At 38.0% G+C, this 23839-nt stretch overlaps 1 protein-coding gene across 1 annotated transcript in view; it reads right to left on the reverse strand.

Moving 5' to 3' along the window:
* The window catches only part of HSPBAP1 (HSPB1 associated protein 1), a 61727-nt gene that overhangs the window by 21244 nt on the left and 16644 nt on the right, over window positions 1–23839 (reverse strand). The window contains exons 3-4 of the mRNA XM_008052801.2: window positions 16976–17157; window positions 162–298 (exon numbers count right to left, since the gene is read on the reverse strand). Of these exons, the coding sequence (XP_008050992.1) occupies window positions 162–298; window positions 16976–17157 (319 nt within the window). The remainder of the gene's footprint in view (window positions 1–161; window positions 299–16975; window positions 17158–23839) is intronic.

Consider the following 23839-nt stretch of genomic DNA (forward strand, 5'->3'; position numbering starts at 1 on the left):
CCCTCCCTCCCTCCCTCCCTCTCTCTCTCTCTTTTTCTTCTTTTTTCGTTATAGAGCCCCTCTGTAACAGCCGCTTTAATAAATTTCTTGGTCCTGGCCAGGTGTGGAGTCATTACTGGCCCCCAACTTCTTTCAACTACCACCCCAGAAACTCATATTACCTTCCTTGTACCTGGAATACTAAGTTGCAGCCATAGGAGTCCAGATGACAGGGTGTATGGGCTCCCAGGGAGCCGATCCACAGTGTACTTTCCTGTCCATTTCTTCCAGGAAACCCAAAGTCAGACCATTTCACATCCTGTTTTGAAATAAAGTTACAGTCTATCAAGAACCAACCAACTCCTCTGCATGGTAGTGTTGCACATTTGTACTTGCACATCTGTTTTCTGGGACCTGGAATATTCTCTTATAGAAAATGCTGCAGATGGGAGAGGTTAGGTTTCCAGAGAAGTTCAAGAAGTTTTTTTAACCAATAATGTATCTGAATAACCTCAGTAATAGTCAGTCATTCAGCAAATATTTACTGACTACTTACAATATGCCAAGCACTGTTCTAGAAGCTTGGGATGAATCAATGAACAAAACAGACAAAAATATCCACCTAGATGAAATTTACATTTTGGAGCCTGGAGACAGACAATAAACAATAGACATAATTATGTAGATATCTAGGGGACGAGTATTTCAGGCAGTGGGAACAGTGAATGCAATGAAAATAACATTGTTTCAAATATCTCTGAAAATCAATTTAGGAAGTCAGAAAGCCATATTCCCTCTAAGCAGTGTAGATAGATATTTGTGGGCATAAGCAACTTTTTTATTTCGACGACCACATAAAAGAAGCTTTCTCCTAGGTTAGCAGAGCTATTTAAAACTATTGATGCTGGAGCCTGAGCTTATACTGACTATATGAGAGTTTCCAGGTGGATGCCACAACTTATCTTTTGAAATACATGTCCATAGAAGACTTTTGCTGTTCTACCCCAGAAGTCACAAACTCCTTAAGTGCAACGAATTTAAGAACAGAGATAGCACAGTGCTCTGGACTGGGACTCTCCTTATGCCTGGCTCTGTAGACAGATCCTGCCCAAGTCCACTACCAGGAAAAGACTGTACTTAGAAGCCCATAGTGCACTGTGGCACTGAAAAACAGGGTCAGACAAACCCAAATCCATGGTATTAAAAACACTTATAATATAGAAAAAAAGAATATACTATTGAATCAGGCATAAAGATTTTGCTCAGAGACTCACTCTGTCACCTAGGCTGGAGTGTAGTGGCATGCTCCTAGTCACAGCAGCCTCGACATGCTAGGTTCAGAAAATCCTTCCGCCTCAGCCTTCCAAGTAGCTGGAACCACGGGGTGCACCACTATACTCAGTTAACTTTTTTGTTTATTGTAGAGCTGAGGTCTCACCAGGCTGGTCTCGAACCCGTGGGCTCAGGCAATCCTTTAGCCTCAGCCTCCCAAAGGGCTGGGATTACAGGCGTGAGCCACCAGCTAGCTTTATTTTTATTTTTACCATGAATTCTTCCTTTGAATATAAAAAAAAAAAACACTTTCATGTGCAGAATGTGGTCCTCAATGCTGACACTTTTATCAGAATCTGCAATCTAAATGTTCTATTTTTAGAGGCAAAACATTAACAGCTGATTCAAAGAGAAAGGATTTTAAAGAGACACTTAGGGAATGGTTTTGAGGAAGACTAGAAAAAGAGCACTTTCATTTTTGTTTTGAGCGATGAAAATAGCTGAATATATGCGCATAACTGATGTCTGTCATGGAAGGGGGGATTTTTGTAGCGTCAGCACCATTATTAATGTGCATGAAACACATGTGGCAGTTCCAGGAGGTAGCAAAAATCATGTTCCCTCTGGATACAGCCTGGAAGCTCCATGCAGGGAGCTTACCTCTGTACTCTCAGCACCTAACATAGTACCTGGCTCTGGGTCAGTGCTTGAAACCTACTGGTTGCTTGGGAGAAAAAGAAGAATCCGTTGACTTATCATGGGTAAATGGTTCAGACCAATAACATTTCTGAGCATCTATCATATAACTGGTATAATGCTGGGTGTTGAGAATACAAAAGTTAATATAACACAAGTCTACCCTTCAAATCTGGTAATGACAGTTCCATAAACAGGGCTTTTCAATAGAATGTGGCAAGTGGTCTGACAGAAATCTTCAGAGAATGCTCTAAGATCACAGCAGAAGGGCCCCGCACCCATACAGGGAACTTAGGTGAGGCTTCCAATGAACCAGGGCCTTGATGAACAACAACTGACCACACCTCAGTCTGAGAAATTTAATTAAAGGTAGCTGACTGAATTCAAGCATTCAGTATAAAAAGGAGCTCTGCCGTAGCTAAGAAGAGGCAGGTTAAAGTGATTAATTAATCTTACAGCTACATCCCTTTGGGAATCTACTGAAGCCAATGCCTCTCTACACACACACACACACACACACACACACACACACACACACACACTTTTTTTGCTGTTTTAAATTTTTTTTAAAAAATTTAATTTTGAAGATGTGGGGTACAATTCAGGGTTAGATATACAAACGTTCATTATGCAGGTACCCTTGTTGATGAGGTGTGCCCCTCCCTCCCCTGGCAGTTTCCCACTACTGCCAATCCTGGCTCCCTCATTCTCTCTGCAGTTTCCAACTACTGCCAATCTCTTTCTTATAGTATTATGTTAATTGTTGAAGGTCCGCTTATGAGTGAGAACATGTGGTACTCAGTTATTTGTTTCTGTGATAGATAACTCAGTATTATAGACTCTAAGTTCACCCAAGTTGCTGCGAAGTTCATAATTTTGTCCCTTCTTTATGGCTATGTAATATTCCATTGTGTATACTACCACATTTTAAAAATCCAGTCCTTTTTCGATGGGCAGCATGGTTGGGTCCATGTTTTTCCTATTGTAAATGATGCTGCAATAAACACGCGCGCACACATACTTTCAAGGAGTTGAGAGACCCACCCTAGGTGAAAAACCCCGTTCTAGAGCCCTGCTACAGAAAGAATCACAGAAGGAAGATTCTTACATGGGGTGGAAGGTAGGGGTATACTGTATGAGAAACCGAGGAACGGCTTCTCTGGCACAGTAATGACTTAAAAAGCAAATTTATTTTGGAATGATGAGATCAGGGTGATCTGAACTACCTAAAATTCCGCAGCAAATTGTCTGGGAAAACCAGGGTGGGAAGGGCTTGGAGGGGAGTGGCAGAGAGAGTGAGTCAAATTAAAAACAGACAGCATTTAGTGTACCTAGTTTGGATGTTTCCTCAGTCTTTTGAGAGTCGGGATTTTCTTCCTGTTGATTTCAGCTACTTGTGGTTAGTCAAACGTCTGAAATTAGTGTAGGCCCAGAAGGAATCTGCCTTGAGTCTTGATAGAAACAGAGGACTCCATTTGGCTGCTACATCAGTGATCAGTGGAGTGATCCATCCGGAGTCTACTACATTCACTTCAAAAGTTGGACAAATCTTTAGAAATTATCTATCCTCAGAAAATCCTAGTCTACACCATCCCTAAAAAAGAGCAATCAAGTAGCTGGCTGACTGCTTACTACAAATCAGTAGTGCTTTCTTGTAACTTCCAAAGGAGGGGCCTAGATCTACTTTTTATAACTACAGAGAACCAGTTTATTTTCTATTTTACCAAACACTGCTACATTTAAATTAGTTGAAAAACTGTATGATTTCTCTTTTTTTTTTTAATGTAGACTCACATTAACTTTTCCTTCCACATGCTCTTCTGTCAACTTCCTTTATTTTGTCAACAGTCCTAAAGCCTGGCTCCCAGTATGAACCCAAGACATAATCTACACGGTACCTTGTATCCATGGGATTACAACATTCTCTGAACTAGACATCATACTATTGACACACTGTTAAGCAGCACTTTTGTTTTTAACTATACCAAGGCTAATATTGGACCTACCTGTTTTTTTTTTAAGGACTGTTGCTTGCATGGTTCTTCAGCTTTACTTATAAGTAGATTTTGGAAAACAGCCATGGGACCCTATCTTCACCCTCTTAAATAATCTTGTTGCTCTTTGCCTGATGTTTTACGATGTTTACATTACTCTCAAACCTTCATCTCCAGTCCTAGCTTCATACCTATTAATGACTCAACATATATTTTCAACCGCTAACAAGTTATCTTTACCTATTTACTGAATTCTTATTGTTGGCCAGGCCTCAGCTCTAATATTTTATATGTAGCATCTCATTTAATCTTTATGAGATTGAAGGTAGTTTTGTTCACTTACATATGTAGTAACTATTGTTGACAGTCCTATAAAAAAAAAGTGGGGCCATTTTTGCTTCTCACATATAATGGGAAAGGGTGCTTTAGGTATTAGCTGGATGGGGTCCAGGGATGCAGCAAACAAAGAAAGGTCCTGTATCTTGCCTAATTTTCATAATACTGAAAAATCTGTTCTCAATGACCTGAGACTAGAATCTATGTCACATATCATCAAAAGATTTTTGGTATGGTCTTAATATATAGTAAATTTTCTAGAAACATAATTACTAAATAAGGGAGGACTGTACTTTGTTTCTGCAACTTTACCAAAATATGTTTTGCAGTTTTACCAGAATGTTCACCATTTTGAAAAATTAAGTCACCAATAGCACTGAAATGACATTTGGGTTAGCAATAGAATCACCAATATCAGCCTGTACTTGTATCATCATTATGATGACTCTACAAATATATACACAAATGTACTTACTTAGGCCATATTTCAAAATGCTAAATATAAAATTTTGGAAATATTCAATTTCCAATTTTATCTTAAGTCTTTCAAATTGAACCTTTTCCCTGTAGATAGGTGCAAGCATTTGATCACTTATGTCTTCTAGTGCCTGAGTATTCATACATTAAAATACCATTTGTAGCTGGGCTCCGTGGCTCAGTCTGTAATCCCGCGCCTTTGGGAGGCTGAGGTGAGTGGATTGCCTGAGCCCGAGGGTTCAAGACCCGCCTGGGCAGCGAGACCTCATCTCTACAATAAATAAAAAAAAAATCAGCTGGGCGTGGTAGCGCATGCCTGTAATTCCGCCTACTTGGAAAGCTGAGGTGGAAGGATCGCCAGAGCCCGGCAGGTCGAAGCTGCGGTGGCCGGGAGCGGCCACTGCACTCCAGACAGAGTGAGATTCCAACTCAAAAAAAAAAACAACAAAAAAAAACCATTTGTTTAAATTCACCTGTATTTTGCAGCTGGACATTTCAGTAGTTTAAAAAATTAATGACCTTACATGTAAAGGTGATGATATCACCTACAAATTGCAACACAAAACAGTAAAGAGGATGCAGGATGTGACATGACAACCACAGCTACACCATCTCTGCAGCCTTCCTGGTGTGGACCACACATCTCCCTACAGCTGTTCCTGCCATTGCCTCTGCTGAGTGGTCTTCTTGCCGTCCTCCTCATACCCCAATTCATATTATTCTTTCAAGACCCAATTTCAATGCCACTTCTTTGAACCCTTCTATTCCTCTTCATGCAAAGTGAGCCATTCTCGCTACTGGAGACTCAAAGCATGCTGTACATTCTTTGCCTCTGACCCATCCTCCTCCCAACAGCAAGAGAGATCTTAAAATTGAAGCCACGGCACTTCCTTGCCTTGCACTAAGAACTAAATCTAAGCCTTCTCAACATCAAGGGCCTGTGTGGCCGGACCCCCTCACCCCTCTGACATCTCTAACACTTGTTGACCAGGCTCCAGTCACACTGGCCTTCTTTCTTTTTCCAAAAAGGTAAACTTTTCCCTTCTTCAGGGCCTCTGCACATGCCGTTCACTCTTGAGAAAGCTCTTGACCCTTTTTTCACATGGCTAGCTTCTCATATTTTAGGTACTAAATATCACCTTTCTCAAAGAAGCTTCCCAATTTACCCTATCTAAAGTAAGTCTCTCTTTGTTACTCTTGATTTGGGTCCATTTTTGTTTACTTCATGACACTTGTGACAATTGACCTTTCCTTATTTGACTCAGTGTGTCCTCCATTAGACTATGAGCTCACTGAAGAGAGGGAACAGGGCTCGTCTATGACTCTCGAGCCCTCCTTGCACTATGCCTGAAAAAGAGGTGCTCAACCCATGTCTGTAGAATGAATAAATAACCACTCACAATGTATAGTTCCTTTCTGACTTTTGAATACTTAATCACCTCAGTAACTCTAGCAGCCAGCAGAGTCCATGGCACACAGAGCTTGAATGCAGAGCTTGAATCTAGTTTCTGCATTTATCTATCCTCACCTTTGGCACTTCATGTTTTTTTATTAGCTGGAATACTTACTATTGTGTTTTTGCTCCTGGGATTTTATTGTTAGGTGAATATAGCTCTGGTGGGTATGATCATAGGGTTTGTCATTCTAGGCCAATGCCCAAGTTTAAGCATTTCTTCTAACACACACTGACGGGTAACAGCCATTTGGGGCAGGACTAGCACTGAACTTAGCAAGCCACCCTGCGGTTTGCAACATCAGAAGAGGAGTATCCTAGATCACCTTTGGAATCCAACCTTTAATGCTGTAATTTTCCCAGCCACTATGATGGCTGCATGTAGAGACTGGAAATAACTGTACTTTGCTTTTATAGCGCAAACTGTGCATTCATTTTTCATGTCTTTCCAGGAAAAGGGCATGACAGAAACTACCCATCTTTCTTCATATGTAAACCCTGATTTCATTCAGGGTGATAATGCGCCCAGCTAAGAGACATCCATTTTGCAGCTTCCCTTGCAGTTAAGTGGGTTCAGGAGCCTGAATGCCAACCATTAAGCAGATGCTGAGTGGAACTACTGGGAAACTGGCTCAAAAAGAGATAGAGAGCTGGGAGGATACTTTGGAACATAAGATGGTCTTGAGGATAGGAACCATGCACTAATAAGAGCAGAGCAGAAAGAAAGAACATGGTTTCTGACAAAGCCTCCATGCAGCCCTGACCAGCCCACCTCCAGACTTTCCTTGCATGATGAAAATAAAACAAAAAACAAACAAAAAACACCCTGATGTGTTTACTTAGGCTACTTGTATTCTAGGTTTTCTGTTATAAGCAAATAAAGTTGGCCCATGCTGATTCAAGAGGCTCACCCATGGAACCCTGTCTTTCCCCAATAGTTCCATTCAATCAGAGCTTTTATCTTGGCTTGTAGTGGAAATATGTATCCTGAAAGAAATATTCCTGTAGACACTTTCACACAAGGGTAGGGGGAATTCTATGGTACAATTCTTCAAGTATATTATAAATTCAGTAGGCTTCCCAGGCTGGCCTGGAGAGCTAACCACCAAGATCAGTGTTGCTTCTCCCCTCCCCAAAAAAAGTTCTGGCCGGGCTCAGTAGCTCAGCCTGTAATCCCAGCGTTTTGGGAGGCCGAGGTGAGTGGACTGCTTGAGCCTGTGGGTTCGAGATCCGCCTTGGCAACTTGGCGAGACCTCATCTCTACAATAAATCAAAAATTAGCCGGGCGTGGTAGCGCGCACCTGTAATTCCAGCTACTTGGAAGGCTGAGGCGGAAGGATCGCCGGAGCCCAGCAGGTCGAGGCTGCAGTGGCTGGGAGCGGCCACTGCACTCCAGTCTGGGTGACAGAGTGAGACTCCAACTCAAAACAACAACAACAACAACAACAACAACAAAAGTTCTGAGTTCAAACAATTGATACACAAATAAGATGTGTAGATTATAAGCAATGGAAATGACAAAAGACAATACAAGTGAAACGAGAACCAAAGTGGGTGTGGATAATCGACTCTTTAATACTCTAGTGGCTAAGAACAGTTCTAAAAGAAAATAACATCACATATTACTGAGCAATTAAAGGAATTAACCAGGAATTCAATGGTTTCCTGTCAGCACTGCTTCCTAGCCTCTTCCCAAAACCTATCTGAGAAGTTTATCTGCAGGCCAAAGATGCGTAAGAAAGGTGGGATAGAAATGACACACTTGTCGTTTCGGTGTTTCAGGATAAGGCCAAATGTAGCATAGTTTCTGTACAGAATGACTATTATAAGCAAAACTCATTGTTCACTCATAGTTAACAGAAGATGGGACAAACTGAAAACAGGTTGGCCAATGAAAATGACCTTTGTTTATAACAGAAAAGTAGGGTAGATACTTTATTCTCCTCTTTTTTGGATGGTCCTGCCCTGTCATGGCATTCTGAACATAATATCTAATTTACAAATGATGATGGTTTTATTTGATATGTACATAGGACACACAGGATGACAAAGTATTTTTGTGCCACTTGCGAAGATAAGAGTTAGTCAGAAAGATATTGCTAGAACACCAGCATAATGGAATATTTTGGAAGAATATTTTTTCCAGTAATTTTCATTTTGAATTAATTTTTATTGAGGTAAAATTTATACACAATAAAATGCATCCATTTTAGAGCACACTTCAATGAGTTTTGACATATGTATATACCAGTGTATAAGCCACCATGATCAACATAGAGAACACTTCCATTTCCCCAGAAAGATCCCTCTTACTCTTGTGCTTCTCCCTGCCTCTACCCTCAGCCCCAAGAAACCACGGATCTACTGTTATCACAGTATTTGGGAACTAGATTCCTTTATGTATACATCACAGCAATAAGGATCAGTATTGAAAATTCCTTACTGTAAAATGTCCCCAACACTAAACAACATATAAGAAACTACAATGCTGGTGGTAGTTAAAATAAGAAATTCAAGAAAATGTATATGCTTCAATGTTCTTGATAATGCACTATATTCTAACACTGTAGTACAACCATTTAAGTGATAATGAGTCTGAAACTGTACTGAACTCTAATAACACATTTTACACTCTTCTATTATAAAGTTTGGCTCACATTTAAGTACCATGACAGCGCTGTCTTTTATTTTATTCAGGGTAGCATCTCCAATATCAACACAACACAACAAATGCTCAAAAATGGCTGAGTTACTGATACAGGTAACTAGATCTATATTTATTCTGTATTTTGAGTAACTCCTAAACCTACTTAAATTAACAAGTTAGCCGGGCTCGGTGACTCAGCCTGTAATCCCACGCCTTTGGGAGGCTGAGGTGAGTGGATTGCCTGAGCCCACGGGTTCGAGACCCGCCTGGGCAGCGAGACCTCATCTCTACAATAAATCAAAAAATCAGCTGGGCGTGGTAGCGCATGCCTGTAATTCCGGCTACTTGGAAGGCTGAGGCGGAAGGATCGCCGGAGCCCAGCAGGCGAGGCTGCGGTGGCCGGGAGCGGCCACTGCACTCCAGTCCGGGCGACAGAGTGAGACTCCAACTCAAAAGAAAAAAAAAAAATTTAACAAGTTAAATGTCATTACAGAATCAAACATCATTAAAACACTACAAGTAACCAAATCTTCTATAATTTTACAACCTTAACCAAAGAACAGAAGAAAACTATTAAGATGCTTATAATATAGAATGGTGGCTTTTGGGGGCCTACCATGTAAATCAACAACCAAAACCAATTCATTCTTAAGCTCTTTAGCGCTGAAAGATAGTATATCATTTGGTAAAATATTTAAAGAATATTTTCACATATGTATTATCTCTGCTTTACAGATGAGAAATCTAAGGCCCAAACAAGTTCAATAAGTTTATGATAGCTCATATAGAATCTAAGCTCTGAGAACACCCTGACTCAAAAATATTTGTTCTTTACTCATACCATGCTGTTTGAATTACCTGTGATCATAGGCAATTTCTGTCAGTCTATCATGTTAAAAGTTGCCTTGCTCTATGCCTATATTATCAAGATTAAACAATTGATTATACATGATTCCATAATGAACTTACACCTGGATAAAAAAAGATTAAAAATTAATGTTGGTCAAAAATAACACAAATAGGTTGAGTGCAGTGGCTCATGACCATAATCCCAGCACTTTGGAAGGTCAAGGCAGGAGGATCACTTGAGGCCAGGAGTTTGAGTCCAGCCTGGGCAACATAGCAAGACCCCATCTCTACAAAAAATAAAACAAAACAAAACAAAATTTAGCTGGGCAGGGTGGCACACTTCTGTAGATCCAGTTACTTGGGAGGTTGAGGCAGGGGGATTGCTTGAGCTCAGGAGTTTGAGACCACAGTGAACTATGATCAATCCACTGTACTCCAGCCTGGGTGAAAGAATAAGACATTGTCTCAGAAACAAAGAAATTAAAAAACCAAAATAACAAAAATATAGACTCAACCTAATTTTCCACCAACAGATGGATGGATAGAGAAAATGTAGTACATATATACAATGGAATATTATCTAGCTATAAAAAATAATTTGTAACTTGGATGGTACTGGAGGGCATTATGCTAAGTAAAATAAGCTAGGCACAGAAAGACAAGTGTCGCATGTTCTCACTCATATACGAAAGCTAAAAAACGACTCTCATGGAAATAGAGAATAGAATAATGGGTACTAGAGACTGAGAAGGGTAGTAGAGAGGGGAGGACGTAAAGGGATTGGTTGATGGGTACAAAAACACAGTTAGATAGAAGGAATAAGACCAAGTGTTCAGCAGCACAATAGGGTGACTTTAGTTAACAATAATTTGTTATATATTTCAAAATAACTAGAAGAGTAGAATTGGAATGTTTCTAACACAAAGGAATGACAATTTGTTTTAGGTGACAATTACTCTGATTTGATCATTATACATTATAATGCTTGAATCAAAATATCACATGCACCCCATAAATATGTACAACTATTATGAATCCATAAACATTTTTAAATTAAAAAATTGAACTTTAAAACAATATAATTAACTTTCAAACAGTCCTTTAAACGAACATTACACACTAGCAAGTACTTAAGTCTCTTTTCCTTAGAAAAACTACCTTAGGTATATGAACAAAGAAAAGGTAATTAACTCTCTGCCCACTGACAAGCTGGACACTTAACTCTTATATTCCAATTTGCCTCATCAGAAAGCATCATTGGCCATCAGACTCCTTTAGTCATTATCAAACCACCTGCCTCAATTTCAACATACTCTCATAGCTATGTTTAAAGTCCAAGACAGGTTAGAACTAATCTTCCACTTATTGTATTTTGGGATTCTGCGTCCTGGTGACTCTCAATAGCCAATCCAAATCATAACACAGAGTGGAATCTACCTGAGAAACATTCTTGGGGAAGAAAAATCTCTTTTGATATAAGTTGATTCTTAATAGCTTTAATTATAATGATACTTATTAATAACTGCAAAAGGTAAAACCTGCCATTCTCATCTAATGAGTCAGAGATAAATTTTATGTAGTATTGTCACAAGCTCTCTACTTTTCTTGGGATGTGAAGAACAAAATGTTGAAAATTAATGCTTTACTTAATCAATGGTATGATGTATAAACAAAAAATAATGAGTAATTTTATTTGCCATACACAAAAGTCCATTAAATGTCAAAAACATAATTTTAGGTCATCTTAAGGCTAACCATATCATATGTATACATATATATAAACACTGCATATTTATCAGCAGATGAATTTAATTTGTTGAAGAAAGGGTTAATAGAAGGAAACTTCAATAGCGGCTATAAGTAAAAACTTCTAAAACGAGTAGAAGGCAGAAGAGAGCTAAGACTTTCTTACCAAGATTGACAAATGCTACAGTGATTAACTAGAAGCCACAGAAAATTTGACAGGCCAAAGGTTTATGTCAAAACATTTTCTGAAGGGCTCTAAAACCCAGAGAAACTCAAAACAAGAAATGGTAAGAGTACGGAAAAAATATGCAATCATTAGAAAACTATTGTGTATTCAGCACTATGATAGCAGTTTGGGGGAATAAAAATTATAAAACACAGCGTAAAGAGCTTACAATATTGTTAGAAAAACAAGACACACACATTTTATGCCATATTCCATTTAAATAACAATCCAAATAAAAATAGGAATGAAGGCACAGGATAGGTGGATGCGCATCCAAGTGGTTGAAAAGCCTTCATATTCAAGGCTGAATCTGAGTCAGTCCCTAAGACACAGAACTCTAACAAGCAGAAATTGACAAGACGTCAGAAGGTGAGAAAGAACATAAGTCAGTAAGGAGACTGGACAGAGGCTTATGCAGAGAAGAACGATAGGGTCAGCCATGCTGGGGGGAGGGAGAGTCTTAAATGCCAACTTTATATAATTTCAAGTCATAACACATTAGTGAATATGATAAACATTCTTTTTTTTTTTTTTTTTGAGTTGGAGTCTCACTCTGTCACCCAGACTGGAGTGCGTGGCTGCTCCTGGCCACCGCAGCCTCGACCTGCTGGGGTCCAGCGATCCTTCCGCCTCAGCCTTCCAAGTAGCCGGAATTACAGGCATGCGCTACCACACCCGGCTGATTTTTAATCTGGAGCATGACTTAAAATGTTTTCATAAGAAACCATTTTAGAATTAATTAGAGGAGGAGTCAGAACTAGAAAAGTAATCACAGAAGTGACGTTGTAAACCACAGGTTCTCAAAGTAGTCCATAGATCCCTGGGAAATCCCTGAGACTTTTTCAGGGGATCTGTGAGGTCAAAACTATTTTCATAATACTACTAAAATATTATTTTTCTATGTTATGATGTGTTGGCATTTGCACTGATGGCACAAAAGCAAACTGCTCATGTCAAGACAGTAGTACCAAAATGCACTAGCAACACTGCATTCTTGTTTTAAAAAACAGCTGGGGATACAGAGGTATAATTCATGTATAACAAACAGCATATATTTAAGGTGTGCAATGTGATAAAATTTTACATCTATATCCAAGAAACCATCACTATAATCATGTTCAAAAATTTCCCAGTAACACTTTGTAACCCATCTCTCCCTACACTCTCATTCTCAGACAACCGCTGATCTACTTTCTTTCACTACAAATTAGTTCGCAAGTTCTAGAATTTTATAGAAATTGAATCATATAATAAGTACTCTTTTTTCATGCTAACATTAATCAAAGGCAAACTAAACAAAAGAGACAAAGTAAACATCAGAACAAGAAAACCCAAGGCAGAGAGGGTTATTTCATCATGATAAAAGGTCAGTTCACCAATAGAACATAATAATCCTAAATGTGGATGAACCAAATAGCAGTTTCAAAATACACAAAACAAAAACTGAACAACTTAAAGTAAGAAAAAGACAAATATGCAATTATAGTTGGAGATTTCAATATCTTTCTCTATATAATGGTAGAACAAATATACAGGAAATCAGTATATTTGTCAATATAAATATACATTATAAGGATACAGGAGACTTGAACAATCAACTTGACTTAATTGACACTTATAAAACACTCCACTCAACAATAGAACACACATTATTTTTAAGTGCACATGGAGCATTTATTAAGATTGAGTATATTCTGGGCCATAAAACAAGTTTCAATAAAGTTAAAAGGACTTAATTCATATAAAGTATGTTCTCTGACCACAACAGAATTAAAGTAAAAATCAGTGACAGAGGCCAGGCACAGTGGCTTAATACTTGTAATCCCAGCACTTTGAGAGGCTGAGGCGAGGGAATTGCCTGAGCCCAGGAGTTGGAGACCAGCCTGGGCAACATGGCAAAACCTTGTCTCTATAATAAATAAAAAAATTAGCTGGGCAAGGTGGTGCACACCTGTAGTCCCAGCTACCTGGAAGGCTGAGCCCAGCAGATTAAGGCTGCAGTAGCCGTGAGCATGCCACTGCACTCCAGCTTGGATGGTAGAGTGAGACTCTGACTTTAAAAATAAATAAATAAATAAATAAAATAAAAGATCAATGACAGAAAGATAGCTGGAAAATCTCCAAATAATTGAAATTAAACAATTTCAATAATTCTAAATAATCAATAAGTCAAAGAATAATTAACAAAAGGAAATTAGAAGATATTTAAAACTGAGTGAAAATGATATTTGGAACTATCTTGATATATGTGAGCTTGAAAGTATTCAAATACAAAGGCTTTTGTGATAAGAACTATGGTGATATTAACAAATGAGACTTTTTAAATAATGTGATATATCAGGTATATCGAAACGTGTTAATATTTATAAGATCTATATAACTCAGTAAAACAATATTTTCCAAATGACCAAGAATGACATTACGTAAGAACTATTCTGTGCAAAACAGACCAAAAGATATTATTATAAAAGTACAAATAATTTATTCATTATGGGTTTAGAGTCTATACTGCAACTAATCAAACTTTAAGATTAAAGTTTGGTGTGGTATTAAAAAAACCACAATTATCTGAAAGGGTTGTTAAAACACTCCTCTCTTTTTTTAGCTGCATATGCATGTGAGGCAAGATTTTCTTCATATACTTCAAACAAATTGCAACAGCTTATACGAAGAGGCAGATAGGAGAATCCAGCTGTGTTCTATAGCCAGACATAAGGGAGACGTGCTAAAACATAAAACAATCCACCCTTTTAACAACATTAAAACATTTTGAGATATAGTTATTTTTTTAAAAATATGTTATTTATGTAAACATATAGTGGGTTTGTTATGTTATTTTAAATAAATTAATACATATTTTTAAAACATAACTGTTTTAATGTTTAACTACTCACATTTCATGACAGATATAAGAAAGCTTGAAACATCAAGTAATAAGACTTGGTGACTGAATGAATTACAATGGCAAAAATAAAACAAGTTAGCTACCTGTAATGTTAGAAAACTTGGTGCCCAGAAAGCTTTGAGATAAAAGATGATTCAATCTTAATGGGCTTGGTTATTCATAGAAGAATTAATTGTCATGATGTGAGCTGAAAGAAAACTCATTCAACTAAAAACATCAGATTTTATAAGGAGTCAATTAGAATTCTAGCACATTACCAAATGTGCCTTTTCTATCCACACTTCATAGACAGGTCCCATGTTTGCCCAGGGCTGCCTTGCCTGGGATGGGACAGAACTGATGGGGTCAGATTAGATATTCATCAAAGGAAGAGTGCACCTAGACTCAGGATAGATGGAAGTCCTTAGTCCCCTCCACAGAGATTGCTTGAGCCTAGGAGTTTGAGACCAGCCTGGGTAACACAGCAAGACCTTGTCACTATAAAAAAAAAAATCAAAACAATTAGCAGGGTGTGGTGGTATGCGCCTATAGTCCCAACTACTTGGGAAGCTGAGGCAAGAGGATCGCTTGAGCCCAGGAGGTCACGGCTGCAGTGAGTTGTGAGCATGCCACCGTACTTCAGCCTGGGTGACAGAGTGAAACCTTGAATTCAAAATAATAATAACAAAATAAAGCTCTGGAGTAAAACTCTGAAATCAGAGGTATACTTAACATCTTTGTGCCCCATTTTTCTTAAAATGGGTATAACTATTAAATCATAGACACATATAATACTTTGAGTATTACAAATGTAAAGCACTTAGAAAAGTCCCAAGAACAAGTACTTGATAATTATTACTATTACACAATGTTTTACCTGAAATACGGAGTTTAAAAGTACTAGTCTAACCTACAGAGTGGGTAGGAGTATGAGAAACATAACAAAAGATTTCAAAAGTTAACTATAAAAGCTCCAAGTTTCAGAGTTAAAGAACCATAAAGTGACTGCAACTAAGGTTATAAGAAAAAACACCTATCTCAAAATTATCATTTAAAAATGAGTAAATAGTAGATTTGGTATTGACTTTGGATTCAGAAACATTTACTGAACGTTTTATAAGCCAATGCATTTTTTTCATGACTGTGAGAATAAAAATATATACTCAACAATTATGGAACAAGGTGATATATATTTTCCTTTTTTTAAAAAAAAGCAAAATTAAGCTGGGCATGGTGGTATGTGCCTGTAATCCCAGCTACTTAGGCAGCTGAGGCTGGGGGCTTGCTTGAGTACAGGAGTTTGAGTCTAGCCTGAGCAACACAGCAAGAATCCCAATTCAAATACATGTATATACATATATCAAAATTAAGTAGACATAAAAACTGCAATAAAGGAAAGCTACAAAATATTAGTAGCTATATTATAATAACTACATAAGCATCAGCATGTACATCTTGACTCAAGTGAGAAAGAAAAACATAAGCTGAATGGAAAACTACTCAGGGGCCAAAGAGCTATCAGTGAATGTAAGAGGAAAGTCCAGAGAGGGGGTGGTGGTGATGGGAGGAGAGAAGCAGGGGTGAACAGCCTGCAGGGATGGTGAAATACTTTTCTTTGCAAAGGCCTGGAAGCAGGATGGACTGTGGAGCCTAGGCCTGACTGTGCATAGGCAGAGTCATCCAAACAGCTTCCTGGGACAGTTGCCATGCCTGACACACGTGGAAACCAGAGAAAGGAGTTTGCAAAACCACCCACAAAATAAAATGACAGTTTGAGGTAGAAAACACTTAAAAGGAAAGAGGATATGGGGTAGTCTGGAAACTCTGTTGTCAGTTATGTCAACACACAGCAAAAAATTTCCATAATCTTACTTCTGCCAGTCACTCACACTTCTGCAGGACTTCTACTACCAAATACTGGGAGTTCAGTATTCTCTGCCTCAGGCCATAAGCCACCAGAGAAAATCGCTGTCCTAAATCACTAGGGTAGACAGAAAGGGCAGCAGTAGCCTGGTTACAGCCCAAGGAATGCTTCTTTACAGAATCAGCTTTGTACTTCCGTCTGCCTCACTGACAGATAAGAAGATATATGGATATCAGGAGGAAATGAAGCTTTATACCCATCTATGCTTCTAACATATGCCAAATCAGTTCAGGCACTATTTGAAGGCAAAGGAGGGGCATGTAGGAAGTTTGGGTAAGAAAACAGAGAGAAGGCTACCCATCTGTGTGGGCCAAATGTTACACTTCTCTCCAGCAAATCTTTTGATTTGAGTGGATAAAATACTCAAGACTCATGGTGACTACTTATGAGAGAAAAAGGCAGCAAAGGAAGAGGGTACCAGGGAGATTCTAACTTGCTATCTTTACTCAAGAACAAATTCTTACCAAGATTAAAAGTAATGTATTGACTTACCTGAAAAATATCTGTCTTGTCTTCAAATAGACTGACAAAATATTTATAGTCAGCATAAGCCCAGAATTTGCAATGTTCATAATCTCTAAATGGTCCAGAAATACTAGACTGGTCACAGTTCCAGGTCAGAAATTCTTCAAGTGTAGCATCTACGTAATTACATGTAGTTTCAAACTGAGGAACTGCAATGTAAGAAAATTCAACTTTAAATGTATGATGAACACATTTTCCAAATACTGCTGGTTTTTTTAAAAAGATAATTTCAACAAAAAAATAACTTTTTACATTAATTAAAAGTTAATTTTAAGCTGGGAGTAGTGGTACATGCCTGTAATTCCACTTACAAGGCTGAGGTAGAGAGACCACCTCAGGAATTCAAGACTAGTTCAAGCAACCTAGCAAGACCTTGCCTCAAAAAATTAAAATTAAAATTAAAAAATTAATTTGTACTTTGCTATATAATTAGAACTATTTACAACATTCACAGTACTCATGATTAAACATGAGAGTAAAAAACACAGTTTTAAACTTAAGATTAAATACTACCCTTATGATAACCTAACTTAGTAATTCAGTGGAACACTTTAGATTATTAATTCTCCAAGATACTTTCAGGGGGGGTCTATGAGGTAAAAACTATGTTCATAATAATACTAAGACATTATTTGACTTTTTCCCATTCTCTCATGAATGTACCATGGCGTTTTCCAGAGGCTACATGACATGTGTTTGATGTCTCTACTCTGACAGTTGGGGAAATATGTGCTAGTATTCTCATGTTTTAAAATGTGTCCTTTTTAGTTTCTACTATGGTATCACTAGATGTAACCTACATCAGCAAAAGCTCATTAGGGTACTCAATAATTTTTGCATGCAAAGGGATCCTCAGATCAAAAAATTTGAGAACCAATGCTTTAGATTTTTAAAAAGCAACAAAAAACTGTATTTTGAAAATTTTCAGACATTATAGTGTACATTTATCACACACAGCTCCTCAGAAGCAAGTTGACAATATCAATTTAAAGTCTGTTCATTTATCCCAGAATCATTTATTGAACACATGATTTGTGATCAGCACTGTGCTCAGGCTTGTAGGAACATAAAATATATAGCTAATATTCTTGAATTTAGAATATTTAAGGAAAGATAAAGTTTTTAACTAGAATAAAAAACTTAAGGCATATGTAATTAAATGCAAAATTTGGTGCCACTGATGCTTAGGAAAAGACAAAGGCCACCAGAGACAGGGATGATCAGGAAAGCTTTGACAAAAGGTCTGCTATCTGTCCACAGTGGTTCGTTATTATGAGGATGACTCCAGTGAGTCAACATTGGAGTCTTGGATTGTCAAAAGAACTGTTCTTCTAGAACAGTAATGAAATTACATTTTTTTGAAACTAGCAGAATATTTTAAATGAACATAGGGAAGCTGATATTTAAGAAATCTGATATGACTTCCTTTGCAAAGCATGAAATCCTTTCAAGAGAGGATGTAGACTGGGCGTGGTGGCTCACGCCTATAATCCCAGTACTTTGGGAGGCTGAGGTGAGAAGATTGCCTATGCCCCCAGGTTCAAGACCCGCCTGGGCAACTTGGCTAGACCTTATCTCTAAAAAGGAAAAAAAAAAAAAAAAAGAGAGGATGTAGATCAGTTAGCACAGTGCTTGCCACACAGCAGATGTTCGTAAATGTTAGGCACTATTATTAATACTTCTTATTTATTCATACATCTTCTTGGAACCCTTTAAAAGTTTGCTGAATCAGTAGCAAGAAGTGAAGGTATTCAGATTCCTCTTTCAACACACTTTGTCATTTCCCTAGCTTTCTGCCTGAACTGCTTGGGATTATCCAATCATCTTGCTCCTCCCTTCTTTTCCCTAAACCACAGAAAGGCAGAAGACGTAACAAAGGCAGGGTATATACCAAAGAATCATCCTAATTTGCCTACTTCATCAACTTGTAACCTGAAAAAATCTACAAATCCAAGGACTATTTAAATTTTAATAATTTTTATGATGCACTTAGTTAAAAAATATATATATAATCAACATCATCAAGAATTTACTATAACAGCATAAGGTTTAATTCTGACACAGAAAAATGCATGTGGCAAGAAAGTTTCATGATGCTGGGAAATAGGAGTCATTTTTAAATCATTTAAGTAAAACTCCACTGTAGGCCTAGAGATATTATACTGTCTTATAGGTCTTCACTTCCTAGAATTCCAACTGACTGACCCAACTGAATACTAAAGCCATTAACTGAGCTACTTGCCCCTGGGGTGGACTGAGCAGGACACTGAAGAGAAGACCAGTTAACACAAGCAAGTTTGTATTGCAGCCCTCATTAGTGGACTGTCCTCATTAGAGGACAACTTCATTTTCTGTCACAGCAAATTCTGCGTGTTAAAAACCGAAAATCTAAAAATGTAAAAATTATATATGAGAACTGTTACTGTCAGAGGAAAATTACAATGAATGGAATAAATGGAAATGACAGACTTTCTTATTTACATAATGATTTCAAAATAGAATCTTTTCACTCCCGGTAGTAGCGTCACCAAAGGCACCGTTCTGGTTTTGTTACAATGACAATTTCTTCCTGGGTAGGACAGCTGTTTCTCTTAGCTTATCTTATGCAATGGAACCATTCCTTTCTAATTTTATCATTATTGTTCTTTCACTTAATGTTGAGGTAGCCCTGGCAGCTGCAATTTTCATTCCACTTGCTGTAAAGTGTTAGGTAAGAAGAGCTCAACTGAAGTCAGGATTTGGCAGTCATATATAAATCGAGCTTGCTTTTAACTTTCATTAAAAAGGGTCCTAAAATGTTTTTGCACAGCAGGGTAACAAATATTTCTCCAGTTTGTTGGACTTTCATCATTTTACAAACAAGAAACAATGCAGGGAGTGTGAGTGCTGACCAGGACTTTTGGTCATCACTTCATCCCCCTACTTATAGATGGTTAGGGTTATTTCTACAACTGCTTGACAAATTGTTTCCAGCTGAGGTACAACACTGCCGCTGAGCATGTACCTTGGCAAATAAATTTGATCCAAAATGGTTTCAAAGAGCTATGTGATATTCACTATGCGCTTCTTAAATAAACCAAGGAACACATGACATTCAAAAATGTCAACTATCAATACTACTATTTCAAGCATTCTAGAAAAATTCTAACCAAGACCTAAAATAGAAATCAGAGATATACTCAATAGAGAGGAGACAAAATTATCATTACTTTTAAGATATGACCATCTACCTAAAGAACAAGAACAAACAAACACTATAAAAACTAATAAATGGTTGGCGGGTATGGGGGCTCACGTCTGTAATCCCAATACTTTGGGAGGTAGAGGCGGGAGGATCGCTTAAGCCCAGGAGTTCAAGACCACTCTGAGCAACAGAGTGAAACCTTGTTTCTACAAAAAAAAATAAATAAATAGAAAAATTAGCCAAGGGTGGTGGCATGCACCTGTAGTCTCAACTACTGAGGAAGCAGAGGCAGAAGGATTCTCTGAGCCTATGAGGTTGAGGCTACAGTGAGCATGCCACTGTACTTCCAGTCTTACAGAGTAAGACTTGAACTCTAAAAAAAAAAAGAAAAGAAAAGAAAGAAAAAAAAATTAATAAGTGACTGGGTGAACAATAAAGCATACAAAAATAAATGGCTTTTATCTATGTCTCAATGACAATCAGAAAAATATAACACGCAAAAATATTTCCTTCATAGCAGCTATAACAAATTTGCAATATTTTAAGAAATATGTAGACCTATATGAAAACTACAAGTAGGCTGGGCATGGTGGCTCACAACTATAATCCTAGCACTTTGGGAGGCTTAGGTGGGAGGACTGCTTGAGTCCAGGAGTTCAAGACCAGCCTGGGCAACAAAGCAAGTCCTCCTCTCTACAAAAAAATCAACACATTTTTAGCTGGGCATGGTGGCCTGAGCCTGTAGTCCCAGCTACTTTGGAGGCTGAGGCGGAAGGATCTCCTGAAACCAAGAGTTGAAGGCTGTATTGAGCAACACAGAATGAAACCCCTGACACACAAACACACCAAAAAAAAACCCCTACAAATAAAAATAGACTTGATAAGTGAAAATAATGTGCTCCTGTATAGGAAGATAGTATATTATAACAATGTGAATTTTTTTCCAAATTAACTTATAGCACTTAAATTTTCATTTAAAATCCCAATAGGATTTCTCTAAACTGAGGACTTTGTGTAACTCTAAAATTCATTTAGATGAATAAAATTCAATAATATCAAAGAAAGAAGAGTAATTAGGGAAGATGAATTGTACATTCAAATATTAAAATGTATACCAGTGCTAAAATAGTGTTTTTAAAATAGTTTTACTAGTTCCGAATCTGATATTTAATATGTGGCTCAGAAACTGATACTGGAATATACAAGAATATAGTATATTAAAGGTAGTTTTCAAAGCCAGTAAGTAAAAAAAGAAATATTCAGTAAATGGCATTAGAAGTTACCAACTTAGCTATTTGTAAAAGAAAATTCAGTAAACATCATATACTAAAATAAATATGAAATGGATAGAGTAAAATATAAAAAAGAAATCATTACTCTATTAAATAAAAATATTAGAATATTTATTTTTAGGAGAAGGAGTTTTTAAAGATAAAATAAATGAGAATAAGAAATGTTACTAAAGTATTATCTGATTTGACTATATACAAATATAAAAGTATGAGGTAAAAATCAAAAGGCAAACAATAATCTGGGAAACATATTAGTAACAACACAATAATTTTTTTTTCAGAAGGGCAGACTGCCTTATGCAGTGCCTCATTTCGCTGTGTCTGGAGTCTTGGAAGCTTGACTACCGTATGTTCCCCTACAAATGGACCTTGAGAGCTTGTCTGGAGGCTCTAGCAGGGGAATGCAGCTACTCCCATACCCCTGACGGAAGGAGGTCCTCCTCCTTTAGCGAGGGTGGTGGTCCTCTTCGACTAAGCACACAGCCCAGCTTTGCGAGGGATGCATTTGGAGGGAGCAAGGGGACACCTACCTAGCCAGCCAGATCAGCCAAATCAACCCTGGCGATCAATGGGGTGACAGAAATCACAGCCAGATTGCCCTCACATTCAATATTCTTAATATATAAAGAATTTATTTTAAAAAATATAAAAACCCTAAAACGTCAATAAAGAAATAGTCAAGGAACAATTATCAGATTAAAATGCAAATTACTAATAAACATGAATGTATGTTCAACATCACCAGCAATCAAATAAATGGTAATTAAAATGAGATACCATTTTTCACCTATTGGAAATATTTTTTTTAAAAGATAAATCTCTGTTTTAGCCAAGTGCTGATAAAACAGGCACCCTCATACGTTCTGAAAAGAGCATAAACAGAAACTATCTTTCTGCAAAACACTTGGCCATAATGTATTAAAAACTTTTCATTCTTTCACCCCACAAATATTTAAATGTCTATTAGGTCCGCAGTCTCCAACTTCTGGCATCAGGGACCGGTTTCGTGGAGGACAATTTTTCCAGACAGGGGATGGTAAGGGGGAACACCGGCACTAGATTCTCATAAGGAGTGCACAACCTAGATCCTTCACATTGCAGTTCATAATAGGGTTTGTGCTCCTATGAGAATCTAATGCCACTGCTGATCTGACATGACAGGAGGCAGACAGAGTTTCATTTGCTACTGGCTCACTTCTTGCTGTGCTGGGGAGGGGGGAGGAGTGGGGGTTGGGGACCCCTGAATTAGGTGCCTAGACCATGATGAGACATAGCCCTTGCCCTCACAAAGCAACATTCTTGAGGGGAAGAGACTTTAATAGGCAATTACTTGCACAATTAACCACGTGCTTATAACTGTGCTAAGTGTTACTAAGAAATATAAGGTGTTCTTTCATAATTTAAAAGTCACATCTGATTTGGGTGGTGGGGGAGGATAGATGTAGTCAGGAAAAAAAATGACATTTAAGCTAAGATCTGAAAAAAGAAGAAAAATTAATTAGGTAAAGCTGGGGGAAGGGGAAACGAGAAAAGATAGGCTAAACATAGGGAACCACATATGCAAAGGCCCTTACATAGCAAGAAGCAAATTCCTGGAAACACAGAAACTGAAAAAAATGCTTTTTTGGCCTGAGTTCAGGGAGAGAATAAGCTGATTTTTTCATACTACAACCAAAATTTTGGTCTTTAGCCTAAGGGTAATGGGAAGCCATTTAAGGATTTCAAGTAGAGAAATAAGATTAGATTTTATTTTTAAAAAGTTGTTTCTGGTGTCAGTATGAGGAATGGGGTGGGTGCAGAGAGATCAAGGAAGCCACTGCAACTATGAGGTGACAGAACAAGGTAATGGCGACCTGAGGTGGCTGTGGAGATGGAGAGAAGCAGGGGAATGCTAGACATGTAGGATGTGAGTCACTGGGTCACAAGACACCATTCCAGAAAGACCATCAGAACGACTCAGAGGTTTTGGTGTAAGGACCTTCACAGATAGTGCTGCTACTGGTGATAATGTTCATACCCTCTGACCCAGCAATTCTCCCTCTAGGAATCTATCCTCAAAAACAACATTTGTTGTAAAGATGTTTATTAGAGGCTGGGCTTTGTGGTTCAGCCTGTAATCCCAGTACTTTGGGAGGGTTCAAGGACAGCCTGGGCAACTTGGTGAGACCTCGTCTCTACATCAAAAATTAGCTGGGCATGGTAGCACGCGCCTGTAGTTCTGCCTACTTGGAAGGCTGAGGCGGAAGGATCGCCAGAGAGCCCAGCAGGTCGACGCTGGGCTGGCCATGAGTGTGCCATTGCATTCCAGCCTGGGTGACAGAGTGAAACTCCAACTCAAAAAAAAAAAAAAAAAAA

This window comes from Carlito syrichta, unplaced genomic scaffold (assembly GCF_000164805.1).
Source record: "Carlito syrichta isolate Samal-C Ts95f unplaced genomic scaffold, Tarsius_syrichta-2.0.1 Scaffold287526, whole genome shotgun sequence".
Classification (NCBI taxonomy): Eukaryota; Metazoa; Chordata; class Mammalia; order Primates; family Tarsiidae; genus Carlito; species Carlito syrichta.